Here is a 25,113-nt window from a genome sequence, read left to right on the forward strand (position 1 = left end):
CGATAGCAGAGCCTTTGAGCATGTGCAGAGTGGTTTTTGGTTTGGTTTTGCCCTCGTGAAGACAACCATCAGGAAGCCACGCTGGTCCCTCAACAATGCATGGGATGGAAGCCCTTCTTGCAGGTGGGAAAAGGTGGCTTAAGGTGCAAAGAAAGAAAGAAAAAGAAAGAAAGAAAGAATGAAAGATGCACCAAGGACATGGAACAGAGGTGATAAGTGACAAGGCAACGACGTGAGAAAGGCAATTGTTGAAGATGGTTGAAGGAGTGCTGAATAAGGGATGGGAGTACTGGTAGAGTTTTGTGTAGGGGAAAGAAGCTAAGCGCTAATAATACTGTATAAGGGAAAACAAGCCAATGAAAGCTTCTGATAAGAGGAAACTGATCTCTGCAAGATGGAAGATGCACACATTGTGCAGGGTGGGAAGCAAAAGGAAAGAGGCTCTATGTGGTTTACGAGTAGGAAAGAGAAAAGATGCTTCTATACATCTAGGCTGTGGCGAATCACCCTAGTTGGATGTAGATTTGATGGAATAGCATTTGATGTCTACTCTGAAGTTATGCAAGAATAGTCTATGATTCTCATGCTAGCACTTTTCCGTATGAAGCCCTTCAGAAATGTTGTATGAAATGTAGGAGTGGAGAAATGACTTTTTCCTCTTTTCTTTCCATGCTTACCAGTCATACAAGAGACTTTTAGGCAAGCTGTTACAGTGGTACCTCGGGTTGAGTACCCAATCCGTTCTGGGGTGCCATTCGCACCCCGAAAAGTACTCAACCCGAGTGGTGCTTTAGCGCATGCGCAAAGTGTCAATGGAGTGCTTCTGCACATGCGCGAAATGTGCAGAACACTTCTGCGCATGCGCGGACGGCAGAACCCAGAAGTAAACACTTCCAGGTCCGCCGAGTACGCAACCCGAAAGTATGCAACCGACAGCGTACTCAACCCAAGGTATGACTGTACTAAACTTCCTTAGGTTCCCTCTTACCTCCAGACAGGAATGATTTCCAAAATGACTCCCAAATAGTGTAGGCACACAACGGATTGAAATGACCCTTTGAGGCTGGTAGAAATGCACCCAAGACCAGTTTTATGAAGCTTATTAAGAATAGAAGACAGAAGACAAACGGAAGCGGCAAAATGTTGCTTCAGGAAAATAATAAAGAATATGTTTTTGGTCTGTTTTCCCTGTAGTAGCTACTCGCAAACCAACCTGATCTCCTCACATGTAACAGAGCAATGTAGATGTTCAGGTTGAGGGGCAAGGGGCTGTACAACATTTCACTTGCAGAAAAATACCTCTGGATACAAGCCACTATATCTGCATAATGTGAGGACCTTTTCAACGCAGCTGTTACTTTTCTATGAAATCAGTTCACACCACGGGAAGGGGAAGACCAGCTTTGCCCCATCTATTGCTTGAATCAAGGAAGGGAGCTTCCTTCCTCTTTCACTGCCAGATATAACTCTGCTCCAGTTACCAGTTGCCGTGTGACTAGAGAACAGTTGAAATACATTCTGAGTAAAAGATCACATGCCATTGTTATTACCATCTCATTCCTTAGTCCTCTGACTTTCCCGTGGTGTGAACTGGTTTCATAGAAAAGTAACAGCTCAGTTGAAAGGGGCCTTACATTATGCAGATAGGGTGGTAAAGCGTGTTTCCATCCCCAAAAGTTGGAGCCTCCAAATTTACACTAAGCCCCTTGAGCCACAGCACCCACTAAAAAGTTGGTGTTGCGGGAGGGGAAATCCTCTGATACATTATGCAAAGTGGTGCAAAGGCAGCAGTAGACAGGTGGATTGGTGAAAACAGGGAGGCCAGCCTTGTGTGAGCAGATGTGTTTTCTGTTTTTGCCAAAGCATTTTTTCCCCCCATTCAAGACATTGTGCTTGGCATGACAGCAATTTATAATTCTCTTGGATATATCGGTGCTGCCCATTGACATTTTTTAAGTGATCGTTCAGTTTTGGTAAATAAATTGATAGTATGCATATAAGTTCTCACTTGGTGTTACAGTCTCGTCAGATGATAAAGCAAACCTGTGCAAACCAGCCTGATGACATTTTAAAAGCCATTGGTCATTCAGGGTGTGACTGTGTGGTTAGGACCCGATTCTTCCACCACCAGGAATCGCAGAAAGAGACTAACAGGTGACAGAGGTGTAGGCCATACATTCAGCTGTTATTGATCCTGGTGGTGATGACAAAATGGTGTGGAGAAGATTGTCTGGCTACTTCTTGATTGTTACATAGGTTTTCGGCATAAATAGAGGTGTGTCACTACAGCATTTACATTTTCTGATTCGGGTCTTGGAAGCAAAACCTACACTGGGCAGAACTTTAATAGCAAAGAGTACTTATGCTTGAATGTAGAAGACCTGAATTCAGTCCTAGAAAGGGAGAAACGCCATGGCTTTTTTTTTTAAAGGAAGGCAATATTCTCTTATCCTTAGTGCCCCATGTGTTAAACAAAAAACAAAAAACCAACAACATATGGTATAAACAAACAAGTAGGGCCTCATAACAAAATAATGTGTCATATCTGTGGGTGTGGGTGTGTCTGTGTTCAGATGGCATTTTATTCCATCTTCACAATGTTTCCTTACCTGTTCATGTTCACATTTCACATGATTTTTCAGACAACATAAAAGCTGCCTCTGGGAATCTTCTGGAATCTAGTGAATGGGCATTGCTCATTTCTGTGCTAACTGTTACTAGACAAAAATCCAATGGCAGAAAAATGCTGGAATGTTGCATTGATTAATTTTGGGTCAGAATACTGGCATACAGTTTTTCTGCCAATTAAAATGGCATTTGATCAAAAAAGCCACTATTCCATAACACAACAACTTACTGCAATACAAAAGGAACATTAGACATCAGGTGGAGGAAGGCTGCTCTCGAAGTACCAGCTAGATTACTATTGCAGTATTGGTAGCCACAAAAATACTTTCAGTTTTAGATACAGACCAGATGATTGGCTGTGTTGCCCTGTTGCAGCAAAACCAACTAAGAGTCTGGTGTAAAGACAAGTTGCCATGCATTTCAATTGGCTCTGATTATATTTTATACATTTAAAATTTAAACATATGCATGCCCCTTGAATTCCATTGTCATTTGGCCATCTGATGATGATGACAACGACACCGATTTATTACAGTTATCAGTCACTTTATACCAAAAAAAAGTCTCAAAGCGACTTGACAGGACAAAATGCCAGAAATAAAAGCAATTTAAAACCAGGGAAAAAAATTAAAGCAATGAACAATATGAAATGCATGAAATGTTCAGTTAGTGACATTAATAAGGGCATGTCCTTCCTACCCCATGAAAAGACGGGACCACCATAGGAGTTAGCCTAATGACCAGAAGCCTGAGTAAGCAAAATGGCACCTAAGGACTAACAAGGATGGCACCAGGTGCTTCTCCCTGGAGAAAGCATTCCACAGACGGGGTGAAGGGTGACACTAAAGAAAGCCAATTCTTATGCGGCTACCTCTGCATCTCCTTTGAGTGGCCTTCCGAGGGAACACAGAGAAGAAAATATTTCCCACCTCTAGTCCCATAACTGCATCTGCAAGCATCCAGCTAGGGATAACATGTCACACACCTAATGGTGGGCTCTAGTCCACGAAAGCTTTTGCCACAAAAGATTTGTTAATCTTTATGGTGTCATAAGTGATGTATGGAAGTGAGAGCTGGACCATAAAGAAGGCTGATCGCCGAAGAATTGATGCTTTTGAATTATGGTGCTGGAGGAGACTCTTGAGAGTCCCATGGACTGCAAGAAGATCAAACCTATCCATTCTGAAGGACAGATCCTGAAGCTGAGGCTCCAATACTATGGCCACCATCATGAGAAGAGAAGACTCCCTGGAAAAGACCCTGATGTTGGGAAAGATGGAGGGCACTAGGAGAAGGGGACGACAGAGGACGAGATGGTTGGACAGTGTTCTCGAAGCTATGAACATGAGTTTGACCAAACTGCGGGAGGCAGTGGAAGACAGGAGTGCCTGGCGTGCTCTGGTCCATGGGGTCACAAAGAGTCGGACATGACTAAACAAACAAACATGGTGCCATTAAGACATGACTTTCCCAAGCTTGAAAGCATATGAAATAACACAGGGATATTAAATGGTTCTTTACCCAGTTCTCATGCACTTGCTTTTCAGATACCTATACAGTGGTACCTCGGGTTACAGACTCTTCAGGTTACAGACACTTCAGGTTACAGACTCCACTAACCCAGAAATACCATAGTACCTCGAGTTAAGAACTTTGCTTCAGGATGAGAACAGAAATTGTCCGGTGGCAGCAGGAGGCCCCATTAGCTAAAGTGGTACCTCAGGTTAAGAACAGTTTCAGGTTAAGAACGGACCTCCGGAAAGAATGAAGTTCTTAACCAGAGGTACCACTGTAGTTTCAAGCTATTAAGCTGTCTGATCCTTGTAAAGGGGGGTGGCGAGAGTACCGTTGGCTTCTGATCCAAACTGGTGGAGCTGGCTTATAAAGTTGTTATGGTAACATGAGTGCTGAGATTAAATTTATTTACAGAAAGTGCAAAGCCTACCACAAGCAATAAAATAAACACCAGACTTACTTATGTTCCGGCGCTCTGTGGTTTGAGAAGTGCCTGTTGAGCAAATACGACGGGTGTGATTAGCTTGGAACATGCATGCACATGCTGAATGCTTGCTTGCACTTGCCTTGATCAATACGTGGTTTGCTGGTTTAATTAAGTTTACGGGTTGGAGAAGGGAACATTTTTTTTTGCTGTTCAGTGCAGCCTGGGAAACAAATTCAGCTCATTGTTTCTCGCAGGGTCTACACTGCCTGCTTGAGCCTGGGTTTTCCAAGCTGCCTTTTGGCTTTTGGGAGGCGGGGGCAGGGTGGGATGTGCACATTTCGCTTGGATGTTTACAGCCTGCTTTAAATAGTTTTTCTTTTGCCTCCAGTGTGGAGATAAGATTTGCATCTGACGTGGAATTCGATGGAGTGGAAAGACATTGGAGGCGTTTCTAAAAGCTCTTTTTTCCAAAATGAGGATTTTCGTCGCTTTTGAAGGACTTTGGGAATCCTTCGACATTTCATCAGAGAACACAGTGAAAGATCTAAAACTGATGATAAAGGTAAGGGCTTGGCCAAGTTGCTTCGTTCTCTATTATTTTGAGTTTAAGTGCATGGGAGAATCTGAATCAGATAATATTCATTGCCAAAATGAAACTTATAAGGAACGTCTTCCTACTACCCAGGCTGGGTTCTTTAAAAAAAAAGGAGAGTTCAAATTAAATGGAATCGTCTTCGTTGTATTTCATTTCAAGCGTCTGATATAAAAACTGATAATATAAATTTAAACCAGAGTACAGTATTTTACATTTTAATCCATCTGATTAGGGCTGCACCCACACCATACATTTCAAGCACATGACTTCCCCAAATTTTTTTGGGAACTGTAGTTTTTAAGGGTGAAGGGTTAACTACAGTTCCCATAATTCTTTTTGGAAGAAGTTATGTGCTATGTTGTTGTTTAGTCGTTTAGTCATGTCCGACTCTTCGTGACCCCATGGACCATAGCACGCCAGGCACTCCTGTCTTCCACAGTTTGGTCAGACACATGTTGGTAGCTTTGAGAACACTGTCCATCCATCTCGTCCTCTGTCGTCCCCTTCTCCTTGTGCCCTCAATCTTTCCCAGCATCAGGGTCTTTTCCAGGGAGTCTTCTCTTCTCATGAGGTGGCCAAAGTATTGGAGCCTCAGCTTTAGGACCTGTCCTTCCAGTAAGCACTCCGGGCTGATTTCCTTCAGAATGGATAGGTTTGATCTTCTTGCAGTCCATGGGACTCTATGTGCTATAGATGTGCATTAAATATATGGTGTGAATGTGACCTCAGCTTCACTAGGTAGTTTTCAATCTGCATATATTTTCATGAGAGATGATTAGTATATTCTCTCTGAGTGATGAAAGCTGAGTAGAGAAACTTATTATTATTATTATTTATTACTATTATTATTATTTATTTATTTATTTATTTATTTATACCCCGCCCATCTGGCTGAGTTTCCCCAGCCTCTCTGGGCGGTTTCCAACAAAATATTAAAATACAATGGTCCGTTAAACATTAAAAGCTTCCCTAAACAGGGCTGCCTTAAATAACTAAGTGCCCTTCCAGTTGCAGTATGCAAAAGAGAAAGTTTAAATTTGTGTACAAAGATTTATGTATTTTGGCACAACCACCAAACACATTTGAGGGGGGGCTTCAGATTCATTCCAGGGCACTGTAAGTCAATATGAAACAACACAAAATACAAATACAGTTCAATATGTTTTAATTTATCAGAGTTTTTATTCATTTCTACTATTAAGTATGTCCCATTGAATTATAAGGCACTTATCCTCAAGTAAGTGTGCATAGGATTGCAACCCAAACACGTTTACGGTCCAATAGTATGAATGTTTACTTGCGAGTATATCCCACTGAATTCAAAAGGGCTCATGTTCTCCATCAGGGAAGTAAAACTGAGATAGATAGATATATTTTAAAGCCTATTATAAGCTCAAGCATGAGAGAACCTGGTACTCAGCTGCACTGTACAATGTAAACAGAGCACGGGATCTGGAACTGAGTTGCGATAAGCAGCTTGTGGCCTCTCAGATGTTATCGGGCTACAACTACCATCTTCACTGACTGTTGACCACGCTAGCTGGGGCTGATGGGAGTTGGAGTCCGCTGGAGTTGGGAAGGCTGCCGGCTGCCCACCCCACACTAAGTGTCCCCCTACTGCAATGGGACCCCTTACACCAGTGTTTCTCAAACTTGGATCTCCTGCTGGTTTTGGACTACAACTCCCATCATCTCTAGCCAGCAGGACCAGTGGCCAGGGATGATGGGAATTGTAGTTCAATAAACAGCTGGGGACCCAAGTTTGGAAAACACTGCCTTACAGTCTCTAGTACTGGGCACAGGCCCTGCCTCCTGTACTGAAGCAACATCGCCAAATGCCTATGTGGGCTAGTCCACATAGCTGCGGAGGAGGCAAGCATGGTGAGGGGGGTGGGATCCACATAAGCAATTAAGTCCCATTTTAATAGGAAGCTGGCATTATACTGAGTCACACCAGTGGTCCATTTAGCTCAGCATCATCCACACCAAGGTGGAGAACCTCGGGTCCGGTGACCAAATAGGGTTGCCAGACTCAATAGTGGACAGGACTTCTGTGCCTTTAATTGCCCTGCTCTCTTTTGAGTCTGGAAACCTTAAAGAGAAACCAGCAGACCCTTTGTTTAATTTCCAAGCAAAGGGTCTGCTGGTTTCTCTTTAAGGCAAGGGTCCACAAACTAAGGCCCGGGGGCCAGATGCGGCCAAATCGCCTTCTAAATCTGGCCCGCGGACGGTCCGGGAATCAGCATCTTGTAAAGAGTAGAATGTGTCCTTTTACTTAAAATGCATCTCGGGGTTATTTGTGGGGCATAGGAATTTGTTCATTTCCCCCCCCCCCAAAAAAAATATAGTTTGGCCCCCCACAAGGTCTGAGGGACAGTGGACCGGCCCCCTGCTGAAAAAGTTTGCTGACCCCTGCTTTAAGGTTTCCAGACTCAAAAGAGAGCAGGGCAATTAAAGGCACAGAAGTCCTGTCCACTATTGAGTCTGGCAACCCTACGGCCAAATGTGTTTCTCCAGACCTTTCTGTCTGGCCCTCAGGACTGTGGCAACCCATCGTTTGCCTGGATGGAGGATATGCATGTGGATGAATGTGTAGAATGTTTTGCAGGGTTAGGATGCAAGTCTGCTGTATAAAGGTTCAAGTCACATCCATGGCTCCACCCACTTCTGCCTCTCGCCCTGCCCACTGCTGCAATGTGGCCGCCAGAAAGTTGCCTGCCAGGGAAGGTTGCCCTCAGGCTGAAAAGGTTCCCCGCCCCTTGTCTACACTGACTGTCTGTGAGCCTCTGATTTTTTAGACAGAGATGCCGGGAACTGAGCCTGGGAAAGGTACTTTTCTGCTTAGCTCCCTCAGTGGTGGGTATTGACTTGAACACTAACAGGTTATTTGCCCTGGATGTAAGTGTTTATGGCAATCTCTAAAATAATCTATTTCCTCCACCTTTAAGGATTATTTTCACGTTCCTCTCTCGGAAGATAAGCAAGGCAGGCGGTATTTGGAGCTAATTTATGCAGGAGCAGTGTTAAAGGACAGCTGGATACTTGCTGATGTGGGCATATCAATTTCTTCGACCATCAAATGTGTTGTTAAGGTATAGTATGGTTTTAAAACAAACAAACCTAGGCTGCCTAATTAGCACCGAAAGTCTCCATGCATGCTGATTTCCTCCCTAAATTATAGATCTTGTGCTAGGATCACTCAGCAGGAATCAAAAGCACCTGATCTTCCAGTGAGATGCAGTCACCTTCAGATAATGGTGGCAGGAAAGCACTAATGCAAGGAGAGTTAAACCTTAGTCTGTGTACACAACAACGTGTTTGTAGCATAAAAATATGCCTTTTCTATCTGGAATTGTACATGCTTATCCTCAGCGTTTTGCTTTCAATCTGGATTGATTCTAGATTCTGCCATCCACAAGCATGGGTGTGGTTTTTTGATATTCCTTTGAAAACCCTCCCCTTCATTAGGTTATTATCCACACCTTGTCCTCCCTGCACATACCTTAGGTGAAAGAGGAAGGAAGTGGTGATTGTGACCTAGTTAGATGCCCACCCACTATGTCATTGGGCAGTTATGTATACACACCCTGTTGCCAGGGCTGCCGGCGCTTGTTTTCAAAAGAACACCGTGCGGGGTAATCAATGGTGACCTTTTGGTTTTGGAATGAAACCAGTTTCTCAATAAGTGCTTTCCAGGGGCAGGAAAATACGCAACAGATCTTGATTGTATGTGGCCTATGTGTGGGAATGTTTAGGGAGGCAGGAGAGGATATATTGTTTAATTATATCCTTTCCAACTTGTGTTAACAAGTGTGCAATTTAGCAGAGTAACATTCCCCTTTTAAACATGCACAGCGGGTGCGTTTGCTTAGGCTCACTAAAGCCTCTAAAATAAGTTACCTGGTAATTTCCCCTTTGTTGTTGTTTAGTCGTTTAGTCATGTCTGACTCTTCATGACCCCATGGACCAGAGCATGCCAGACACTCCTGTCTTCCACTGCCTCCCGCAGTTTGGTCAAACTCGTGTTCATAGCTTCGAGAACACTGTCCAACCATCTCGTCCTCTGTCGTCCCCTTCTCCTAGTGCCCTCCATCTTTCCCAACATCAGGGTCTTTTCCAAGGATTCTTCTCTTCTCAAGAGGTGGCCAAAGTATTGGAGCCTCAGCTTCACGATCTGTCCTTCCAGTGAGCACTCAGGGCTGATTTCCTTCAGAATGGATAGGTTTGATCTTCTTGCAGTCCATGGGACTCTCAAGAGTCTCCTCCAGCACCATAATTCAAAAGCATCAATTCTTTGGCGATCAGCCTTCTTTATGGTCCAGCTCTCACTTCCATACATCACTACTGGGAAAACCATAGCTTTAACTATAGGGACCTTTGTCGGCAAGGTGATGTCTCTGCTTTTTAAGATGCTTCCTCCATTTCTTCCCCTTCTATTTGCCAGGAGGTGATGGGACCAGTGGCCATGATCTTAGTTTTTTTTTTTTAATGCCGGACTTCAGACCATATTTTGTGCTCTCCTCTTTCACCCTCATTAAAAGGTTCTTTAATCCCTCCTCACTTTCTGCCATCAAGGTTGTGTTATCAGCATATCTGAAGCTGTTGATATTTCTTCTGGCAATCTTAATTCCGGTTTGGGATTCATCTAGTCCAGCCTTTCGCATGATGAATTCTGCATATAAGTTAAATAAGCAGGGAGACAATATGCAGCCTTGTCGTACTCCTTTCCCAATTTTGAACCAATCAATTATTCCATATCCAGTTCTAACTGTAGCTTCTTGTCTCACAAAGAGATTTCTCAGGAGACAGATGAGGTGATCAGGCACTCCCATTTCTTAAGAACTTGCAATAATTTGCTGTGGTCGACACAAGTCAAATGCTTTTGCATAGTCAATGAAGCAGAAGAAGATGTTTTTCTGAAACTCTCTAGCTTTCTCCATAATCCAGCCCATGTTTGCAATTTGGTCTCTGGTTCCTCTGCCCCTTTGAAATCCAGCTTGCACTTCTGGGAGTTCTCGGTCCACATACTGCCTAAGCCTGCCTTGTAGAATTTTAAGCATAACCTTGCTAGCGTGTGAAATGAGCACAATTGTGCGGTAGTTGGAGCATTCTTTGGCACTGCCCTTCTTTGGGATTGGGGTGTAGACTGATCTTCTCCAATCCTATGGCCAGTGCTGAGTTTTCCAAACTTGCTGGCATACTGAGTATAGTACCTTAACAGCATCATCTTTTAAAATTTTAAATAGTTCAGCTGGAATATCGTCACTTCCACTGGCCTTGTTATTAGTAGTGCTTTCTAAGGCCCATTTGACTTCACTCTCCAGGATGTCTGGCTCAAGGTCAGCAACCATACTACCTGGGGTGTACGAGACCTCCATATCTTTCTGGTATAATTCCTCTGTGTATTCTTGCCACCTCTTCTTGATGTCTTCTGCTTCTGTTAGGTCCTTTCCACTTTTGTCCTTTATTATGGTAATCTTTGTATGAAATGTTCCTTTCATATCTCCAGTTTTCTTGAACAGATCTCTGGTTTTCCCATTCTGTTGTTTTCCTATGTTTCTTTGCATTGCTCGTTTAAGAAGGCCCTCTTGTCTCTCCTTGCTATTTTTGGGAAGTCTGCATTCAATTTCCTGTATCTTTCACTATCTCCCTCACATTTTGCTTGCCTTCTCTCACCCGCTATTTGTAAGCCCTCATTGGACAGCCACTTTGCTTTCTTGCATTTCCTTTTCATTGGGATGGTTTTTGTTGCTGCCTCCTGTATAATGTTACGAGCCTCCATCCATAGTTCTTCAGGCACTCTGTCCACCAAATCTAAATCATTAAACCTGTTCCTCACTTCCACTGTGTATTCACAAGGGATTTAATTTAGATTGTGTCTTACTGGCCCAATGGATTTTCCTACTTTCTTCAATTTAAGCTGGAATTTTGCTATAAGAAGCTGATGATCTGAGCCACAGTCAGCTCCAGGTCTTGTCTTAGCTGACTGAGCTTCTCCATCTTTGGCTGCAGAGAATATAATCAATCTGATTTCGATGCTGCCCATCTGGTGATGTCCATGTGTAGAGTCCTCTCTTGTGTTGTTGGAAGAGAGTGTTTGTGATGACCAGCTTGTTCTCTTGACAGAACTCTATTAGCCTCTGCCCTGCTTCATTTTGAACTCCAAGGCCAAACTTTTATCTCTTGACTTCCTACCTTAGCATTCCAATGCCCTATAATGAGAATAACATCCTTCTTTGGTGTCATTTCTAGAAGGTGTTGTAAGTCTTCATAGAATTGGTCAATTTTAGTTTCTTCAGCACCGGTAGTTAGTGCATAAACTTGGATTACTGTGAATGGTCTGCCTTGGATTTGTATCAAGATCATTCTATCATTTTGAGATTGCATCCCAGTACAGCTTTCACCACTCTTTTGTTGACTATGAGGACCACTCCATTTCTTTTACAGGATTCTTGCCCACAGTAGTAGATATGGTGGTCATCTGAACTGAATTCACCCATTCCCTTCCATTTTAGTTCACTGATGCACAGGATGTCCATATTCATTCTTGCCATCTCATTTTTGACCACAGTCCCTCATAAAGTCCCTTTAGTCCCTCATAAAGAATAGACACGACACAGTCTTCTATAAAAGTATAAAGTATATGTTCACAGATGGATCCCAGAAAGCAGACTTAAGTTACAAAAGTAATATACCTGGAATCCATCCCATAAGAGATAGTCCCTTTGCCCTCTCTTGGCTGGAAGCTAAGGCTAAGCAGATTTTGCTTCTTTGATGAATGTAGTCAGAGAGAGAGATGGCAGCCTCCGCTGAGGTATTTTGTTACCTGCATAGTCACACCCACCTCTGGTCACATGTAGAGGAAGTCTGTCCCAGCCTAGGAGGAAACAGGAAGTTCTGACTGGCTGGTTCAGACATCCCCTTTTTATGTCCACTCTAGGGATGTTATACCTGACTGCTCTGTGTTTCACATCCCACACTACGTAGGGGGGGGAGTACTCAGTCTCCACTGATTCTAGAATATAATGCCACATGTACACAGACTTTAGCCTCACACTGATTTGTAAGGAACTTTGACTGCACTACACACACACCATACACTTAAATTCCTGCAAAGAATCAGGGGGACTGTAGTTTACTCTTTGTAGAGCTATCATTCATCCCAGCACTACAGTTCCCAGGATTCTTGGGGGGGGGGAGTCCTGTGATTTGGATGTATGGTGTGAACATAGCCTTTGGAAGATTTCAAGGCTCTTTTAAAAAAATGATAACCTTGAATATTCTGTATTGCTTAGTATCCCATATCTTATCACATTCTGTAGTTCTTCAGAAAAATGGAAACTGGGAAAAGGTAGATCTGTACATAATTGATAGAAATTAATATGGTAGCCAGCTCCTTGCCTGGATGTCTATGCCTGTGAGATGTGAAAGGATGTTCTGCCTCAAACACTGTTCCTCTTTGCCCCTACCTGCTGCATCTAGCAGGATGCTAGTTTTGCCCTAGGTGAGGCAGAGGAGCAGGGTGTTGTTGTTGCTATTATTGTTATTGTTGTTACCTATTGTTATTGTTATCTGTTACCCACCCTTCACCAGCAGGTCCCAGAGCTACTTAGAACAATGTAAAAATTGAGAATTGAAAACAGTCGAAACATCTTACAGTCTTAAGAGTAGGGTGAGTCCCAGAAACACAAATCTCAGGTGCTAATGTCCTCAAGCCTGCAGCCAGCCTCTTGGCAAAGTTGGAAGGGGCCCTTAGTGACACCAGGTGGACTCACCTGGTGGCGGGGGTGGTAGCAGTTCCCTGAATCAGTACCAGGTGACTTGAAAACCGCCATTTAGATTTCCCCCAATGCCCAGAGCAATCCGCCCCCCTCTTTTGAAGGTGATATGCAAACAGCTTGGCTGTGGTTTGAGACAATTTATCCCGGGTTGCTTAGTTTTCTCAGTTTGAGAGTTAGTTTGCCAGAATTTTTATTGTTCCTGGCACAGCATTACTAGGATCACAGAAGATGAAAACAAAGAATAGAACATTGAGAGTTGCAATTCTCTGCCCAGTTACCTAGGAATGCAATCCTCTGATCTCAGTTGGAGTAAACAGAACTGAACTGAAAAAGGACTGCGCTCATATTGGGGCATCTACAGAGATGGAGAAACATAGCCAGGCATTGTTCTCTTGGCCTGGACCTGGAAATCCTATATTAGAAACCATTATTTCCATTCGACGGGGCCTTTAATTGTGACAAGTCCTGTCTTGTTTTCTCTCTGAACACGACTGCTTTGTGAGGTAGGTCAGTGGTTATTCCTATTTCACAGATGGGAATGATAGCTCTTTGTATATCGGACAGTGCTAGGTCTTCATATCTTCCTGTATCTCCCCACTGTAGAGATTGTAAACCGAATTGAATTGAATTTTAAAACAAAACTGATTGTTGCTGTTGTGGGCTACAGCATCATCCACAAGACCACATTCTATGCATGGGCAATGGATGCCCGGATGTCTTATAGTCAGAATTCTACATGGGCTATAAGCACAATTTTACAAAGGATATTACCACTGGAATATTGATCTCATTGTTGGTTTTCCTTTCCAGGAAGAAGATAAGCCAATTTTCTATGTTTACAATGCTGTCACTCATGAAAAAATGCCCATCATGGGAAAGATTTATCTCCTGGGGTTAAAGGTTTCCCAGCTTAAAAGCCTGGTAACCCTGAAGTGCGGCTTTCCAAACAGCATTTATTGTCTCAGGACGCCAGAGGGCCGAGAGATGTACGACTGCAATACCTTGAGTGATTATCAGTTAGATATAGGTATTAAGACTGTTTGTGGATTTTTATCTACTCCCATGTGATAACATAGATCTCCAGACTTTTCTAGAAATATCTGAACTTAAGAAATAGGTATCATTTTGGACTGTTTCCCTGAATAAAAATATTTTTTGTGTGTATGTTGGACAACACCATATTTTGCAATATTATTGGGCCTTCCCGAGAGTGCCTTCTTAACATCTGCAAGCGATATAGAGTATTTGGAAATGTTAAAACGAACAAAGCTGATAAAAAGCTAGTTAAGTTTAACTTTTGAGAACCATGCAGTCAGATAATTCAGCCTTTGCTCAGAGATACTGCTGGTGCAATTTGCACGTTAAAAAAACAACAACACGTAGCAAGCAATCTATATCTAAGTAGCCTATGAAACGGCCAAGACCTCCCCACTCCAAAAAAAGTCTTGAAAGGAAGCATTGTTGATACACTGGTTTGCCTCATAGGTAAAGGTAAAGGGACCCCTGACCATTAGGTCCAGTCGTGACCGACTCTGGGGTTGCATGCTCATCTCACATTATTGGCCGAGGGAGCCGACGTACAGCTTCCAGGTCATGTGGCCAGCATGACAAAGCCGCTTCTGGCAAACCAGAGCAGCACATGGAAACGCCATTTACCTTCCCACTGTAGCGGTTCCTATTTATCTACTTGCATTTTGACGTGCTTTCAAACTGCTAGGTTGTCAGGAGCTGGGACTGAGTAACGGGAGCTCACCCCATCACAGGGATTCGAACCGCCGACTTTCTGATCAGCAAGCCCTAGGCTCAGTGGTTTAACCCACAGCGCCACCTGGGTCCCCTCATAGAAAAGCAAAATAAGTACAGTCATAGAGTAAGACTGCAAGCCTATGCTCACTTACCAGGCTGTGAAGCCCATTGAACTCAGGGTGTAATTCTGAGCGAAGATATACAGTATGTATAGAATTGCAGTGTAAGGCTACATTCCAGTGCATACCACTCAACTATCCCATTTTAAACGGGGCAATGCAGATTGACAGAAGTCTTCCTGGCTTCTGATCCCAATCCTGGATGCCCCAGTCTCATGCTCTGGCCATGCCAGAGTGCAGGACCCAAACATTGGTGTATTTTTTGCTTCCGTGCTGTGGTGCGAGTCAATTGGCTCACACCAGAGTATGAGGCCGAAAAACACCAACCCAGAAGCAAAACCCACCTTTTCCTCTGCACGTCTCTGCTCTTTTCACTGCTTCTGACCTGACACTTCTGTAAGCCAGTTTCCAGAAGTACATCTGCAGTGCTAGCAGAGGAGGAAGAGTTGGCAGGCCAAGGGAAAAGGAGGGCAGGGAGTAGGAGCAGCGTGAGCGAAGGAGAGCAGAGATGGCTTGGGCAGGTAGCACCGAGATTGGGTTGGTGAGCGAGCAAAGGAGTACAAAGATGGGACAGGTGTGATGGTGGGGGGGGCAGGGGTGTCCTGCTTTGCCCTCCCAGAATTTTGGAATGTACGCTCAGCAGAGAAGCCATTAAACATATTTTCTTCCACAGAAACCTGCACATGAACAGGCCGCAAGATGTACAAAGTGTCATGGAATTCTACTCAGTATTGATCCAGAGTAGATTCCATTGTATAGTTAGCAGAGTAACAACTTAAACATGTTGCAGGATTCCCAAAAATAGACCAGAGGCAATTAATATTTCATCCAGCAGAGCTTTACTGCTACTGAAGGCAAATGAGAATAATGGTCACAAATCCAATACATTCAGGATTGGCACTGTTCATAAGAAATCCAGTTGCAGCAGACTTAACTTAAACTTGCAAGACCTTATAATAAGTCTAAACCAGGGGTCCCCAAACTAAAACTAAGGCCTGGGGGCCGGAGGCGGCCCAATCGCCTTCTAAATCCGGCCCGCGGATGGTCCGGGAATCAGCATGTTTTTACATGAGTAGAATGTGTTCTTTTATTTAAAATGCATCTCTGGGTTATTTGTGGGGCCTGCCTGGTGTTTTTACATGAGTAGAATGTGTCCTTTTATTTAAAATATATCTCTGGGTTATTTGTGGGGCATAGGAATTCATTCATATTTTCCCCCGAAATATAGTCCGGCCCCCCACAAGGTCTGAGGGACAGTGGACCGCCCCCCTGCTGAAAAAGTTTGCTGACCCCTGGTCTAAACCTTAACACTAAGCATACCATGTACATAACAGCACACCAGACAGAAGAGAGATAGAAAGAGAAAGTGAAACCCAGGCTCCTTCTAGCCCTACTTTTATAGTCGGCATGACCTTGACAGAAAGAGATAAGAGAACTAGTTTAAGCCATCTGTACTCAGCTTCTCTGAAGGAATAACTTAAACAAGAACCTTCTGCTTGTTTCTTTGACACAGAAAGAAACCTTCCAGACCCCCCTTGAACTAAGCAGACTACATGAAATATCTCTACACATCAGATCAATACTTTTCTGTACTAAGAAATGCAAACTAACACAAAGAATATACCATACTGGCCTGAATATAAGCCTCACTCCCCCCCCCCCCAAACTCCGACTCTGAAAAGTTAAAGTGCGTCTTAAATTCGCGATCTTACAAAAATTGGCTTTTACGATATTGCTGCTGAAACAGACATACGGTAAAACGGAATGGGTGTGAGTGCCTGCAGGATTTTAAAGGGAGCGGCTTATATTTGGGTATTGTCTCTCTGCCCCCCCCCCCAAATTTTAAAGGTGCGGCTTATATTTGGATATAGCGTATATTCAGGCCAATACGGTGTTAGCGTTTCCCAACCTGACGCTCTCTCAATGTTTGGACTAAAGCTCCCATTGGGCTATCCTGGCTGTGGCTGATGGGAGTTGTAGTTCAAAGCATCTGGAGGACTTGCAGGTTGGGGAAAGCAGAACTGTATAGAATTCAAAGAGGACACTTTGATTGTGATGGCATCTAAAAACAGCTCCCGCCAGCACACTTCCAATGACCTGGTAAAAAGTCTATTATAATATGTGAGATTTTAAAATTTTCACAAGAAAGCTTAGAAGCAGAGCAAAGGACTGGAACTTTCTGTTGGCAGGCACAACCCTTCACCTGGATGTTTGGGATGGGTGGAAAGAATTCCTGACTGGATGTCTCTTAGGAAACAAGCCCAAGGTCCAGCGCTATCTTTCAAAGGAAGAACCAGTGCTCAGGTACAATCAATTTAAAATGATAGTTAACTTTATAAAGAGATTTTCCATTTGAGACCGAGATGGTCAGTTTCAAAATGCCCCTCCCCTTAAAGAAAAAAACACTTTGTTATTTGGCCTAGGTTCTAATCTTGCTTTGACATTTATGAAAGGCAAATTAGGTACCTCTCTTCATGGATTGCAAATGGAGGGAGGGAGGGAGAGAGAGAAACAAAAACAAAATGTAAACCCCAAAGTACTTAGGGCTAAGCTAGACTGGTAAAGAAAAAGCGATTTATATGCGTTGTATATGCAATATAACTTTGTGCCACCAGATGGAGATGTGGAGTCCCATTTTTCTCTACCCATTTTCCCTGTTTAAATTCACAACACTTTAAACTGCAGCGCTTCTTTGGTGTGTCTAGATCAGGCATCCCCAAACTGCGGCCCTCCAGATGTTTTGGCCTACAACTCCCATGATCCCTAGCTAAGAGGAAGATGGGAATTGTAGTCCAAAACATCTGGAGGGCCGAAGTTTGGGGATGCCTGGTCTAGATCCAGCCTTAGATGGAGCTTTATCTGCACAGCCCTAGTGAGTAGTTGCTTTTACAGTCAGAAGCAATCTGTTCATTTACTTTTATTCCGGGATTTTTCCTTATCCTCTCTCTATGGCGTGCCTAACTATGATTTTTGCAAAGGACTTGTTTTACTTTCCACTATTCATTCATATATACTCTCTCTCTCTCAGGTATCAAAAGAGGGTAGCTCTTTATATGGCAGCCTTTTTCGGGCACCTTCAGCTTTTGGCGTGGCTCCTGAAACAGGGTGTGAAACCCACTGAACCAGTTGGCATACATCCCTATCGAGAGTGGTGTCACGAAAACAGCCAGCCGGATGTCACCAATTGCCCAGTTCATGCAGCTGCTGAAGCAGGCCAACTCATGGTTCTGAAAGCCTTCGTCAATTACAGTGTCTTGTGCCTGGAATGCCAGAACTCTGCAGGACAAACTCCCTTGCAGCTATGTATCCTACACAGACACAAGAACTGTGTGCTGTATTTAGTCACCAAGATGTGGTCAGTGGTTTCTTACCCTAATTCCTCTCTTCCCATGAAAATCTACATCAGGTTAAAACTGTGGCTGCTTAAGGCTCAAAATAACATCTGTACAAAGAAGCGACGCAAGCAGACATCAGTTTTCAGGACTAGGGTTGGGGACATCGTCCTTGTGGATGGTTTCACAGAACCCAAAATGACTTCCAAAAGTTTTTATTCGGCCACAGTCAAGGGCGCAGGCAGCAGAGGTTATGAACTACCAAACATAAACTATCAGTTCCAGCACGGGCAGGGTGACTGGTGTTTGACAACTTCAAAGGGGTACCTAGGGACAAATGTCAAATTGCCCCTGGTAGCAGATGCAAACAACAATGTTAATGCGAGCCGACTGACACAGAAAAATAACGCCAGGAGGAAGACTCTGCACGTTAGCAGTGAAGAAAATATGGACCAAAATATGTGTTTAGCAAGAGTTCCTCTACCCGCTATCTCTGTTGTCAAGCCTGTTTCTCGTTATTCCATTCTGCTCAATTCTTCTGTCAAGTCTTTTTCAGAACACAGTGGAAGATCACCAAGGGAGAATGCAATCTACTGCTTAGCCATAGCCAGGTAGGTTTATCTTTGTTCTTACCAAGGGTAGGCAATGCACCCAGAAACAGCCCAGTCTAAAAGGCAGCAGCTAATCACACTATGGTGTTGTATCCTTTTTAATTCTGCCCCCACCCCACCGTCAAGACTGAATAAAATATAAATAAAAAGCACATGGCTTCCCCCAAAAGGAGAACTATACTTTACCCCTTACAGGGCTATAATTCTCAGCACCTTTAATAAAATACAATCCCCAGGGTTCTTTGGGTGAAACATCTTCTTTAAACGTGTGTTAGGTGTGCTTTTGAAGATGCGGGTAGCGCTGTGGTCTAAACCACTGAGCCTTGGGCTTGCCGATCAAAAAGTCGGCGGTTTGAATCCCCGCGACGGGGTGAGCTCTCGCCGTTGCTCAGTCCCAGCTCCTGCCAACCTAGCAGTTTGAAAGCATGCCAGTGCAAGTAGATAAATAGGTATACCGCTGCAGCGGGAAGGTAAACGTGCTTCCATGTGCTGCTCTGGTGTTGATGTTCCATTGTGCCAGAAGCAGCTTAGTCATGCTGGCCACATGACCCGGAAAAACTCTGCGGAGCGGACAAACGCCGGCTCCCTCAGCCTGTAAATCAAGATGAGCGCCGCAACCCTAGAGTCGTTCGCGACTGGACTTAACTGTCAGGGGTCCTTTTACCTTTACCTTTTAGGTGTGCTTTAAAGGCATGTGTGTTGTGCATTTTCCTGATCTACCACAAGCTATTTTATCCCTTCGATTCACCCAATTCTATGTATCTTTCCAGTAACAAACTGCACTGATCTTCTTTACAGTTTTATTTAACATTTACCTCCTGTATTTCTATGGTGAGCACAGGAGTCGGGGCAACTTAAGAAAATATTTTTTCCCCTAGAAGTTCCATCTAGCCATTAGTCATAGTGGGATATCGCCCATTGGAAACAATGGGACATACTTCTCGATAGACAAACGTAAGATTGGGACCTAAATCATAAAACAAAAGCACTAGAAAAGCTGAGATACTACCATACAGTAGTGAAGTATCATAAAAAACAGTACAGCATCCAGAAGAGAAAACATGCCAGCCTGGACTGTGAATTGAAAACACCTGTCAACATAAAATGTGCTTGATTTTAGGAATCGTCTTAAAAGCGAGAAAAGAGGGGGCCAGATATACCTGATTTGGCAGGGTGTTCTATAACTTAGGCACCACAGCTGAAAAGGCTGTACTGTCAGGATCTCATCCAACTCATATCCTAGGGTGAGCTGTTCAGAGAAAGAGGCTCGAGGTCTCACAGAGAACCCTGTTCATCTGAACATCTGGAGGGACATGCAGCTGGTTAAAAGCAGCCTAAGCAGACCCATCTCAGGGGTGCCTCACCTCTACACCCCTGGCCTTATTTTTTTGACTATGTACCTTGCCCTGAAATCAGTTGCTATAACGCAGGACTGAAGGGTTTAAAAAAAAAACACACACACAATTAAATACAGTGGTACCTTGATTCTCAAACTTAATCTGTCCCAGAAGTCTGTTCCAAATCCAAAGCGTTTCAAAACCTAGGCACGCTTTCCCATAGAAAGTAATGCAAAATCGATTAATCCGTTCCGGACTTTTAAAAACAACCCCTAAAAAAGAAATTTAACATGAACTTTACTATCTAACGAGACCAGTGATCCATAAATTGAAAGCAATAATCAATGTACTGTGCTATAAAATAAATAAGACAGCATTGTAGAAGGTTTTTTTTTAAAAAAAAATCTTACCTGCACTCATTGTTTGGATGGGGGGCTTTTATCCATTTCCACAGTCACACAATCAATCAGTAGCTGAACTGGGTTCCACACAGTCAGAAAAACAAATTCATCGAAAAAGCCTCAAAAACAAAAACACAAAATAATTAGCAAAAACAAAAGTGCCAAACTTAATCCGTCCTGGAAGTCTGTTTGACTTCTAAAATGTTCGAAAAGCAAGGCGCAGCTTCTGATTTGTGCAGGCGCCCCGGAAACAATACCCGACAACCACATTGGATGTTCAGCTTCTGAAAAATGTTTGAAAACCAGAACACTTCCGGGTTTTCGGCGTTTGGGATTCAAGCTGTTTGAGTACCAAGGTGTTTACCACTGTAAATGAAGTCTGCAGCTTATTTAACAAATGCATGACAGCTGGATCTGACTCAGGGTCTGGGTAGGCTACTTTATTCTGAGAAAAAAAACACTTAAAACACCTCTCTTAAATATTTTCATTTTAATTGCATATGCAAGAGAGAAGTGCAGATGCAGTAACTGAATCTTCTTTATTACCTGTAATATTTATTTGGGGGAGACTCCTACAAAAGGATGCCTTGGATAGACTTGAAAGTGAGACTCTCACTGATGAATGCATACTGCCACCATGTGGTAGTAGAGATTTAAGCAATAGTAACCCTGCTGTTTCCATCTGAAGAAAAATACAAGCTAAAGGATGATAGGAAACAGCAGGAAACTGCTGAGTAAGCTGACAGTTGCTAAACTCTGCAGGGAAATAAAACAAAGAACTAGGTCAGGCATCCCCAAACTGCGGCCCTCCAGATGTTTTGGGCTACAACTCCCATGATCCCTAGCTAAGAGGACCAGTGGTCAGGGACGATGGGAATTGTAGTCCAAAACATCTGGAGGGCCGAAGTTTGGGGATGCCTGAACTAGGTAATAAGCGTAGACAACATATAAAATGGAAGGGACTGATCTGCATCAAATGATGACCCAAAACCATGGTTTTAGGTTAGGCTGATTGGGAACCAGCTATCATGAGTAGGGCTGCCAGACTCAATAGAGGACAGGACTTCTGTGCCTTTAATTGCCCTGCTCTCTTTTGAGTCTGGAAACCTTAAAGAGAAACCAGCAGACCCTTTGCTTGGAAATTAAACAAGGATTAAGATTTCCAGACTCAAAAGAGAGCAGGGCAATTAAAGGCACAGAAGTCCTGTCCTCTATTGAGTCTGGCAACCCTAATCATGAGCCTTGGCTTCTGCATAACATCTGAAGTCTGGGAATGGTGGCTTGTTCTAACCAAAGGGAGTTAAAACCAAGCAAGAATCATACTGTGATTTCAGTTCCTGGATTTTTTTTTACCTACCGAGGACTTATCTACCTACATTTCCATGATGGACCTTTTAAGAGCCATGCCGTTTACCAGTGGATTTTCCAGACCGACACAGGGATCTTCATTAGCAAGGGGAAGGAGGGCCAGAGGCAGATGCTTTGTGACATTCCTAGGCAGCCAGTGGTTAAGAGCAATAGCAGAGCCCAGATGGGTCAGACCAAAGGCCCATCTAGTCCAGCATACAACCATATACCTATGAGAAGTCTGCAAGCATGACATGAGTGTAATTGCCCTCTTCTGGTTATGGTCACCAATAATTGTTATGCAGAGGTATATTGCTTCTGATACTGGAGGCAATATAGCTATTATGACTAGTAGTCAATTGATGTCCTCCATGAATATATGTTTTGCCCTAGTTAAAATGATTGGAGATTTCTGCAGCATAATCTGTGCCCATCGTAGGCGAAAGGTAAAAACTGTGGGCACTGCTGTGGTCTGTCTTTGATGATGCATGAAGCTGAAACAGGCTAATGTTTGCCATGGAAATTTCCTGAAATAGTCTCCCCGTGATAATCGGTCCCTATCCGACCACCGTATTTAGTGTGGTATAGATTAGGAGTGGGGATCCTGTGGCCCTCCAGATGTTGGTGCCTGCAGCTTCCACATTCCTGATCATTGGTCATGCTGGCTGGGGCTGGTGGGAGTTGAGCATCTCATAACACATCACGTAGCAAAACTGTTCCTGGACTGCGCCGCCTCAAGCTGCAAGTGGGGAATTAATATGTCTGAATGTTTCCCTGTTGGAAAGAGGGTGGAATCCTACACACAGGAAACCAATAGATTGTGGAGGCTGCTCCTAGACACTTTCTGTGTTCGGTAAGTTTTGAGGCAATGTAGGCTCCAGTTCCCATCAGCCCCAAGCAGTATGGTCTACGATCAGGGATGATGGGAGCTGTAGTCCAACAACATCAGGATGGCTGCAGACTAGCCATCTCAGCATTAAGCCTTTGGTTTAATCTCTCTGTTTGTCTCTTGCAGAAGCAAACCCTAAACACATCTGAATGTAAATATTCACATGTATCCCTTTATCACCTTGCCTCTTTTTTCCTCCTTTTTTTCCTCCTTCCTCCCTTTTTCTCCCTGGTATCTCTCCCCCTGGATAAATTCCAATTGCAGTCTCTTTGGGGCAAGGAATTCTACTTTTGCTTTTGTTCAACTTCAACGCTCTACAAACACCTACAGTACTACATAAATAAAAATAGTACGAGATGGAAATGCTTCAACCAACTATAGCATTACTACATATTTAAGTTTCCTTGATTTAAAACAGGGTGTTTGGGTTTGTCTGTTTGTTTTTATATATATTTAAAACTGGGTGTGATGTGTACTTATTCTCTGCTTTATCTTTGACAGCGAAAAGTAGCAGACATCATATCTAAACATATCTAAATCTTCTATTGCAGTGCATTTAAAGAGAAACCTTGGCTCGAACAACTTGGCATTGCAAGAACCCTGGCTAAAAAAAGCATATACAAACCAGTGTGCTTACCAGCCTCCATTTGAAACGAGCATTTGCTAGAGATGATCCACCTTGAAAAGTTGTGTTTGGAGATCGTGACACATTCGCTGATAATTTTAAGCTATATTTCCCACCCCACCAATTACATACAAAGAGGATTACATCATGGAATATTAATAAGAAAGATATATTCAAAAAACCGTAATATATAATTTGTGACTGTACATTTTTGGCTCCTAGTGTCAGGCACTGTAAACTGACATGCCTTGTAAGCAGTCAGCATGCTACTTTGCATAAATTTCATCTGAGGGGAGTAGATTGAGAGGGAATCCTTTTTGAAGGCTAGTAAGTTGGAACTGACAGCTGAACACCCCCCCCCCCCCGCCCAAGGACTGAAGTCTGTCTTTTTTAAAAAACCGAATTGCAGGGTTTTTTTTAATGCAGCAAATATAAACCTATACAAAGTTGATGAAGACTTGCTTATATAAAAACAAAATTAGTTAAAAACTTAAGAGTGAAGCCTCAAGAGAGATTGCGTGTGATTTTCACCTTGGAGCCTTTGGATAATGTGGAATATTTTCAGTCTATCCAGTGTACTCAATGTGTACAATAGGTGCTGTCTTTGGAGAATTGGATTGAGGGTTAAATTTGTAGATTAAAATTGAAACCTCCTGTCTCGTGTGGGAGAAATACAAAAAGTAAACGGGCTGTGAAACCTTTCTAGCAGAGTAAAAGCACTTGCACATTTTGCAGCTTACTGAATCTTAGAAATTAAGCAGTTGTACCTTTTCATCTCCTTTTTTCTTGTCTCTGACCTTCCCCTCTTAACCACTGTTGTAGAGAATGAACCGCACATGTATAGTAAGATCAACAAAAAAGGTCACATTTGGCTACAGAAGGAGCCCAAGCTTGGTGGAAGAATTCAGGTCTCACATGCAGGAGTCCTAGGTTTGAATCCAGGGTACAACCCCACACAAGAAAATATTTCTTGGGGGTTGGGGATGCCTCCACACTTAGCCACAGCTGAGCCAATCAGCAGAAGTAGAGTTCCTGCATGGAGCTCACCTAGGGGCAGCTGTGGGCAGGATTCTTGCACTGCAGGAAGTTGGATCAGGCCCGGCTCTAGGGGTAGTCTCGGTGGCGCTGGGCACCAGGCTGGCAGGAGGGCACTGCGCGGCGAAGGCGCGCGGAAGCCATGTTGCGCACTGCGCCCGCCCACCAGGGCGGGGGCACCGGAGCGATCTCTGCGCCACGGCACCCGACCGGCTTGAGACGGCCCTGAGTTGGATGATCCTTGGGGTCCCAACTCTACAATTCTGATTCTATGGGCCAAGCTACCGTTTTGGCCTACTTGTTCCCTTGGCAACCCATGCGACCAAAAGCCCTCCCAATGTGCTAATGATACCAGGGAACTTCCGATCCCGCTTTCAATATCATTTGTACCTAGGGTTGCCAGACTCAATAGAGAACAGGACTTCTGTGCCTTTAATTGCCCTGCTCTCTTTTGAGTCTGGAAACCTTAAAGAGAAACCAGCAGACCCTTTGCTTTGAAATTAAACAAAGGGTCTGCTGGTTTCTCTTTAAGGTTTCCAGACTCAAAAGAGAGCAGGGCAATTAAAGGCACAGAAGTCCTGTTCTCTATTGAGTCTGGCAACCCTATCTGTACCTGCAAAAGTTTCAGGGCAGGTATGTGCCGCTTCATTTTCCGACTGGTGCGTATCCCACAACTTGCAACAAAATAGCTGCAACTTTCTATGCCACAAATGTCCAGGGCAGGG

General features: G+C 43.6%; 1 protein-coding gene across 3 annotated transcripts; it reads left to right on the forward strand.

Moving 5' to 3' along the window:
- The first annotated feature begins 4,811 nt into the window (after nt 1–4,811).
- Nucleotides 4,812–23,712, forward strand: ANKUB1 (ankyrin repeat and ubiquitin domain containing 1). 3 transcript variants are annotated; one of them, XM_035133933.2, is made up of 6 exons: nt 4,812–5,132; nt 8,114–8,257; nt 13,757–13,973; nt 17,001–17,115; nt 17,840–18,754; nt 23,280–23,712. In XM_035133933.2, exons 1-6 carry the CDS (start codon nt 5,043–5,045, stop codon nt 23,377–23,379), a joined length of 1,581 nt encoding a protein of 526 aa, XP_034989824.1. In that variant the 5' UTR covers nt 4,812–5,042; the 3' UTR covers nt 23,380–23,712. The 3 variants fall into 3 exon arrangements, with proteins under 3 accessions (XP_034989824.1, XP_034989825.1, XP_060130469.1); XM_035133934.2 differs by lacking the exon at nt 8,114–8,257; XM_060274486.1 differs by lacking the exon at nt 4,812–5,132 and having other exon boundaries at nt 7,497–8,257; nt 12,762–13,973.
- The last annotated feature ends 1,401 nt before the right edge of the window (nt 23,713–25,113 follow it).

Source organism: Zootoca vivipara, chromosome 5, assembly GCF_963506605.1.
Source record: "Zootoca vivipara chromosome 5, rZooViv1.1, whole genome shotgun sequence".
NCBI lineage: Eukaryota > Metazoa > Chordata > Lepidosauria > Squamata > Lacertidae > Zootoca > Zootoca vivipara.

What these genes read in the sequence shown, in the direction of transcription:
- ANKUB1 (XM_035133933.2), top strand. Translation starts at nt 5,043, where the DNA reads ATGAGGATTTTCGTCGCTTTTGAAGGACTTTGGGAATCCTTCGACATT. An exon ending in ATCTAAAACTGATGATAAAG is followed by an intron (nt 5,133 to 8,113) that starts GTAAGGGCTTGG and finishes TCCACCTTTAAG; the next exon opens with GATTATTTTCACGTTCCTCT. An exon ending in TACTGCTTAGCCATAGCCAG is followed by an intron (nt 18,755 to 23,279) that starts GTAGGTTTATCT and finishes CTTCTATTGCAG; the next exon opens with TGCATTTAAAGAGAAACCTT.